This window comes from Malus sylvestris, chromosome 15, assembly GCF_916048215.2.
Source record: "Malus sylvestris chromosome 15, drMalSylv7.2, whole genome shotgun sequence".
In the NCBI taxonomy this organism is placed as follows: domain Eukaryota; kingdom Viridiplantae; phylum Streptophyta; class Magnoliopsida; order Rosales; family Rosaceae; genus Malus; species Malus sylvestris.
The window spans coordinates 53,021,813-53,029,948 of NC_062274.1; the positions used below are offsets into that span (position 1 = coordinate 53,021,813).

At 36.8% G+C, this 8,136-nt stretch overlaps 1 protein-coding gene across 1 annotated transcript; it reads right to left on the bottom strand.

Moving 5' to 3' along the window:
• Positions 1-2,892: 2,892 nt before the first annotated feature.
• Positions 2,893-7,780, bottom strand: LOC126603427 (cytochrome P450 98A2). The gene is made up of 3 exons (XM_050270270.1): positions 7,158-7,780; positions 4,229-4,626; positions 2,893-4,127 (listed from the first exon to the last, which is right to left on the bottom strand). Exons 1-3 carry the CDS (start codon positions 7,654-7,656, stop codon positions 3,483-3,485), a joined length of 1,542 nt encoding a protein of 513 aa, XP_050126227.1. The 5' UTR covers positions 7,657-7,780; the 3' UTR covers positions 2,893-3,482.
• Between the last annotated feature and the right edge of the window lie 356 nt (positions 7,781-8,136).

An 8,136-nucleotide genomic window follows, 5' to 3' on the forward strand; every position in this document is an offset into this window, starting at 1 on the left:
TCGAGGGTAGTAAACAGTCTTTTGCCCTTTTTTTTTTTAACAAAAGTAATATGCCAATATTTATTTGTGTCGTTTTTAATTAAATACACAAGAACATTTACATATGGTATGATAAATCATGATGCTTTTTTCTTGTTGAGTTTATAAGAAGTCGAGCATAGTCCTGGTGAAACTATACTTGATATTGTGATCATAATTCTTTTCAAGAGTGCTAACATCTAACTTAATTGATTTACAATGTTAATTCTTTCTTCTTCTTTTTTTCATTTAATATAAATGTAATCATAACTATGAGCTTAAACACTGAGTTAAACTCAAATGTTGAAGTTTAAGGAAGTAAATTGTCTGCCCTCCTATTTGGGTACCCTTCTCATCCTCTCCTATTTTGTGCGATCACAGTTAAGCCACGTCAACATTTTATATTAATTTTTTTATAGAGATAATAAGATAAAAAAAAATAAAAATATAAAATATTTATGTGATTTAACCATGATCGTACAAATAAGAGAGGATGGAAAGACCATGTAAATAAGAGGGCATACAGTTTGCATCCGAAGTTTAAAGGGTAAAATGAGTAAGAAGTGGGTTTACGATGACCATTTTATTTTGTTTTTTTGTTTTCTAAGAAGTGGGTTCCAGCTTGTAATGAAGTCTTCGACTCATTCAAGTTTTCATAAACATTTTTATTTTATTTCTTGTTTTCTAAAGAAGTGGGTTCCAGCTTGTAATGAAGTCTTCGACTCATTCAAGTTTTTCATAAACATTTTTATTTTATTTTTCGTTTTCAAATGAAATGGGTCCCAACTTGTATTGAAGACTTAGACCCATTCGAGTCTTGCTAGACTTGCTTTGCTAGCCGCATTGAAGGACATAGATTATATAGATTATCTGCCCTTCCATTTTCGGTGCTCTCTTGTGCTTTTCTATTTGTGTGGTCACAGTTAAGCCGCATCAATATTTTATATTACTATTTATTTTTGTCTTATTATTTCTATAAAAAAACAATATTAAATGTTAACGTGACTTAATCGTGACCACACAAAACAGGAGGGCACCGGAAGTGGAAGGGCAGACAATCCTTGTCCGTTGAAGAAGGGATGAAAATAACACGTGTTAGTGAGTCTCGCTGGATTTGCTTTGCTAGCAGTATCGAAAAAGGGATGAAAATAAAACTTGTCTAACGGGTCTTGCTAGACTTGTTTTGCTAGCCAGTCTGGCTAGCAATTTCCTTGTTTTTTTGGGATGAGTCGATGAGAGAGACACACAGAGTGTTAGGGAAATAGAGAGAGGATCCTCGCCGAATTCTTTTTGTGAGGATCTCGAGAATTCTCAAATCACATCCGTTTATCGTACATCGTGCGGTCAGTTTTTGTCAAGTACTGTTTATATTTCATTTTAAATAAAAAAAATTTGCAATGATTTCTGACTGCACGATGTATGATGAACAAATGTGATTTGAAGATTCTCACTTGTTTGTACCATACTTGACCAATCCCGAAACTACTGAGCACCGGTCAACGTTATACCGTCAAGGACCTAGAAGAGTTTTCCTCCAACCAGGAGGCCAATCACAGCGCGACACATGTCGACATCAAAAGCCAATCATAGCGCGACACGTGTTAACATCAGAAGCCAATCACAACATGACACATGTCAACATCAGAAGCCAATCACAACACGACACGTGTCAATGTCAGAATTAAACTAGAAACTCTCTTTTATAAATAGAGATCATTCTCTCACAATATTTCCTAATGTCATTTGTACTAAATCATTCACTTGTACTCACTAAAGGAGAGCTTGAACCTATGTATTTGTGTAAACCCTTCACAATTAATGAGAACTCCTCTCATTCGTGGACGTAGCCAATCTGGGTGAACCACGTACATCTTGTGTTTGCTTCCCTATCTCTATCAATTTAAATACTTATCCATACTAGTGACTAGAGCAATCTAGCGAAGGTCACAAACTTAGCACTTTCTGTTGTACCAAAGTCCTCGCTGATTTTGTGCATCAACATCACTTGAAATATTCAGTTCCCTTGCTTTTTAGGATGAGTGGACAAAAGAGACACACATAGAGTGTTGGGTGAATTATTTATGGACCAAGATTGTCTCCCCTCCCACTTTCCATCCCTTCCTATTTTTCTAGCCATTGATTTCATGTTTAGTTATTTTAACGCTCTAGATTTTGCCACCTCACCAACAACTCCAAAGCATCTTTAAAGTCCAATTTTGCGGACTTTTTCTGCTGCCTTTCCCGCCCCTCCTATCTGCCTTTAAGATGACGTTGTTTTTTATAAGCATTTTACATTGCTTTGTTTCTGTTTTATATCATGTTTTGATGCTAAGACAAAAGTAAGAGTGCCTTGGTTGGAAAATGAGATTGCATGCCAATACATGCTTCCATTACAACTGTTTTACTTTGAAAATATCTCAACAAGCTTCCTGCTTCACCATACACCATTTTTCTTTGCCTTTTAGACACAAGATAGTTCTTTTGATCAACCTTTGCACAACCAAGAGATTCCCTTCCTCCAACATGCTTAGCCATCAACTCATTAGACGAACGAAGTAGGATACCAGATTCTTCTGCCAAGTCTAACTCAGCAGCCTGAGAGTTTGATATTTTTTGCTGAGATGGTAGCATATGTGCACACTCTGGTTTCTGAAGAGCATGATTGTGTTGTTCCTCAAATTCATGCACAAAAAACCTTCCATTAGATCTATTCAACTTAATAACCATTTTATCATTGTTGATATTATTTGCTTCTTCAAAATCAATCATTTTCAACCGTATATGCAATATAGAAAAAGCTATGGAAAAGAAAAAAAATCAACATTTCAAAGTATATGTTTCTTTACGGAGGTTGCGGGCTTTAATCAATTAGTATACTTCAAAAATTTTCTCAATTACTCTAGAAGAACAAATAATGGGACACATTAAACCGGAAAAAGAGGACCCCAACATGTTATAAAAAAGAAAATACAAATCCAATAGCAAAAAGGAGCAAAAACAAGCAAAAAAAATTACATAAACAAACTTGGGAAGACCCAATGAAGATGCAGCAGTGTGAAATGGCATAAGGATAGAGTTGCAAAATGTGAGAAGATCAAACTTATTGAATCGGTGGGAGGTGAAGTCTAGGAAAAGTGGAAGAGGTGGGAGAAAAGATGCTTTAGAGGCGGGAAAGCAGCAAAAAGAAGTCAGGAAATTGGGCCTTAAAAATGTTTTGGAGTTGTTGGTGAGGTGGCAAAATCTGGAGCATTAAAATAACTATGAAATCAATGGCTAGAAAAGTAGGAGATGATGAAAAGTGAGAGGGGAGACAATCTTGGTCCATTATTTCTGGTCTCAACTGTCCCTATTTATTTGTTTGGAAGGACATGGGCCACCGATATTTTTAGGAGAAATACAAACATCATTTCAAATTTAAGGAGGTCATTTAACATGTCTTCAAGAAAAATAAGAAACGCTACAGATTACATATCTGCAGCGACACGTTTGTATAACTGTGATGGCAGCCTAGGAGTAGGCACGGCTTGTAACGGGGTTCTCATGTATGTGACGAGCCCTGGATTTTCCGACATGTCAATCTCCTCCGGCTTCGCCCCTTCCGCCGGAGTCCAATTAAAATGGTGTAATAGGTGGCCCAACATAGAGGTCACCAAGTTGATACCAAGTTGGGCTCCGGGGCATACTCGCCTTCCCGCTCCAAATGGAAGTAGTCTAAAATCATGCCCCTTCATGTCCACATCCTCCTCGAGGAACCTTTCGGGTCGGAACTCATTTGGGGCTTTCCAAACCGCTGGGTCACGCGCTACTGCCCAAACATTTACGTGAACGTTCGAACCCTTGGGGATGTCGTAGCCGCCGATGTTAACGTTGGCATTGGCTCGGTGGGGGAGCATTAGTGGTGTTGGAGGGTGCAACCGTAGGGCTTCCTTTGCTACACATTGTAAGTAAGGGAGGCTGGAGAAATCAACTTCGGTCATGACCCGTTCGACCCCAATAACCCCATCCAGCTCCTGTTGAGCCTTCTGTTGCACCCTTGGGTTCTTGATCAGCTCGGCCATGGCCCATTCAACAGAAATGGCTGTGGTGTCCATACCCGCAGTAATCATGTCCTGCAAACGCGACACAATTATTAGAAACATTCAGGAGACTGCACGGTGATAAAGTTGGAGTGTGAAAATCATTTTCCGAAAGCCTTTTAATAACTACTCACCCAAAGAAGTCCAATGATAGTGTCCTCACTAAGGTCATACTTATCTTGCAATGTAAGCAACGCATCCACAAAATGTTGCTTGGCACCACCGCTCTCGTTGCGTGCTTGTGTGTGCTCCTCCATGATAGCCCTAGTGAGCCGGTCTCGTCGTGCCCCGTGCTTGGCAAATGCCTCTTCCTCCAGGGGGAACATCCACCGCAACCACGGAATGTGCTCCGCCATGGCAAGCGATGCGCCGAGCTTTAGTCCGTTGGCTACGATGGCCTTGAATTCTAGCCCTTGCTCATCAATTACATCCTCTGAGTTAACAAAACGTTTTCCAAATGCTAGCCTTGTTATGTTGTTGAAAGCCACTGCTCCCAAGTACTTCTTCACTAGCAAACTTTTTCCATAGTTTTCTGCATTAGGGGAATTAAAGTCAACGATTATCATTAATCAAAGAAATATGTGCATACGACACTGTGGGCTAGTACTGTAGTTAGGGAGATTAAATTTACAAACTAAATTATGTGTCACCAATAAGAAATAAACACGTTAATCATTACTCAAGTAATAATCCAATCATCAACTTTCATATCATTTAGTTTACAAAAACTTGGTCTACAAATTTATTCTCACTAGCATTAGCTAGATTACGGTTCATATTTACCAACCCCACAGTGCTAATTTAATTAATTAATAAGTGACTTTATGACCATGAGATATGAGAAACGGTAAGGGTACTTTCTAAAAAAAGTGAAACTCTTCATGGACTCTTTGCCACTCTATGTTTTTTTACACAATGCATTATAATGTTGGTATAAGAATTGATGTTAAATTGTAACATGACAGAAAGTCCATAAAGAGTCACTTTTAAGAGAATCCTCTTAAAATTTCTCATGATATATTAAGATGTATTGATCCAACGATGAGTCGATACATTATTATTAAAATTTAATACTTATACGATACTAGTTTTATCCGATCCATTGGTACTAGATTTGTAAACCTATATTTAATGCTTTAATATAAGTGCAAGGTTTTCCACAGTGAGTCGAGAAAATTGAGTGTGATACTAACAATATAAGAATCAAACCCCTACAGTGAGAAGGAAATTTTGAGTTCAATGAGAGTGATCCTTATTTTTTAGTTTAATATATTGAACTCATGAGTGTGATGTTTATACAATAATGATAAGAGAGGAAAAAAGTGGCCAATTATAAAATAGAAAAAATGTAAAAGTAGACAAGTCCAATATTTAATATAAAAAACTAACTCCTATCAAACTCACACTGTATCAATAGTGTAATACAAATCAAACTCGCACTTCTTAATTCTTATTTATAAACATCAAACTCACATAAACCACTTCTTAATTCTTATTTATAAACATCAAACTCACATAAACCACTGTGGAAAGCCTCCAATGCAATAAAAATGTTAGAGACAACAATTATATTTGATATCAATTTTTTTTAATTTTTATTTTCTCTTCATTATGCATTGTAAAAGTTCGTATATGACTCTTAAGTCAAATACAAAGTTATATTTGACCATGTATTTAACTCGAAGATTTACAGTCGAAACTCCAATTAGAATGAAATATGACCTCTCAAATAAATTCCAAGTGTACATATTGATATGTATTATGTACTTATAGGGACGTTCGTACCAGGTCATTTATACGACACATACACTTTTTCCAAATGTACTAAACCCTCCTTAATTTTGAACCAGTTGTCCTCAAGTCATTTGTACTACACGTACACTTTTTTCCAAATGTACAAAACTCTTCTTAATTTTGAACCAGTTGTCCTAATAGTCAACTCTACCGAAAATTCTCTTTTCCCTTTATGAGAATCAAAACTATATAATTATTACAAATGAGAAGCCTATGGACCAATGGATCCATAAAACTCACTAGAATAGAACCTTTTTTTTTTTTTTTCTTGGTAAACATGATAGACCCTTATTGCCCAGCCTGAAAGCGAACGGCTAATGCGGTTCACAAATTTCAGATTTCTTCCCTGACCATATAATCTAGTCACAAGGCCCAAATGGGCAGAAACATATTTGGGAAGCTAGATGCTGTTCAAGGTCAAGGAAACACGACACACGTGACAAAGCACCTAATCGTTGACTTTTCTATTCTTTTCCCCTTTATTTCCCACGATACCCCTAATTAGTTGACCAATTCGATAACATATATTGACAGCGAATAAATCAAAACCAGACTCTTCCTGCACTATATTTTAGTTGACCAATTTGAGAACATATATTGATAGTGAATAAAAAAAATGGAACTTAATAAAAAGTTTTCGATACTATTTACTTTAACGAAAAATCATATTTTTACATTAAAAAATCAATCATAGTACTATTCACTACTTTATTTTGTTTTTATCGTTAAAATTCAAAAATTTCAAGTCATTTTTATTAGTTTTCATTAAATCAAAACCAGAACGACTCTTTCTGCACTATATTATATATATATAACATACAAGAGAACAAAAAATTTCACTGCTGATTTTCGTCGTTTGAACAAAAACAAAACAACAATTACTAGCAAAAAGGAAAATGTTCAATGATGTTATATATTGTTTTACAATTTCATTGAAATTTACCATTCATTTCTTGCAAAGATAATATAAGAATTGGCCAAAATGATCACTTTTAAAAATTCAATTATTGAAATTATCGGTTTTTTAGTATATGATTAATATCAGATTTTTATTCATCAACATCAAATAGCCATGTCATTTATATTTGATTGTATATCGTAATTATTTAGTTTGGACTCTCACAATTGAAATTTAACTTACAAGATAATTTTGGCCAATTTTTCAAGATAATAACGGTTAATTAACAAAAAAAATTGATTGTGGCATATGAAATAAGTAAATTCATGAAAACAAAAAAAATTAAATATATAATTAGAAGCCATACGTACCAGGATTGGCGCAATGTTTGAAAATGGACTCAACCATGGCGGTGACCTCATCTTCCCTAATGGGTCGGAGAGCCTCGATCCTCTTGGGAGAGAAGAGCTCCAGAGTGCAGACCTTCCTGACCTTGACGTAGTGGGGCCCGTAGTCAGCCCAGATAAGATCCTGACCGTCCTTGCTAAACTTCGCGGCCGATCTGCTCCGATGCCGGTCCGCCAGCTTCTGGTCGTGCTCCTTGAGCACCTCCTTGGCCAGCTCCGAGCTCGACACCACCACGTTCAGCGTGGACCCCGTCCACACCGATATGATGGGGCCGTATTCCTGGGCCCACTCGGCGTAGCAGCGGAACCTCACGGGCTTAATGTCGTAGAGGTTGCCGACGATCGGCCATGCACGTGGGCCGGGCGGGAGCTTGAATCTGAGCCTTTGGTAGAGCTTGTAGGCGAGGGAAATGAGAATGATGATTGATGAGATGGGAAACAGTAGTCCGCCGGAGAGAGCCATGTTGGATTGATTGAGCAAATTAAGGTCAGAGTTGGAGGGAGATTGATATATATGAAAGACACTTGGGATGGAGTTGGTGAATGGATTTGCATTGGGGGGGGGAGAGAGAGAGAGAGAGAGAGAGAGAGAGAGAGAGAGAGAGAGAGAGAGAGTTGGTGAATGGATTTGTGTGGGTGACCCACTAAAGCGTATGAAATTTGGAGCAGGGGAGTTGGTGAGTGAGAGTGAAAAGTACCAACTCAGATGTGTTGGGACTGTTTGAAATTATTTTTAAAATGACTGAAAATATTTTTAAAGTAAATAATTTTGTTTTCAAAATACTTAAAAGGCTTATTATAGAAAGTAAAAAAGTTTTTTTTTTCAGAATTTATTTGTAACTTTTGAAACAATTGATTCGAAAAAACACTTTTATTAAAAACGTTTTTAACTATTTTAAAATTATTTTCAAGAGGTGTACTACTTTTAGAAGAAAAATGATTC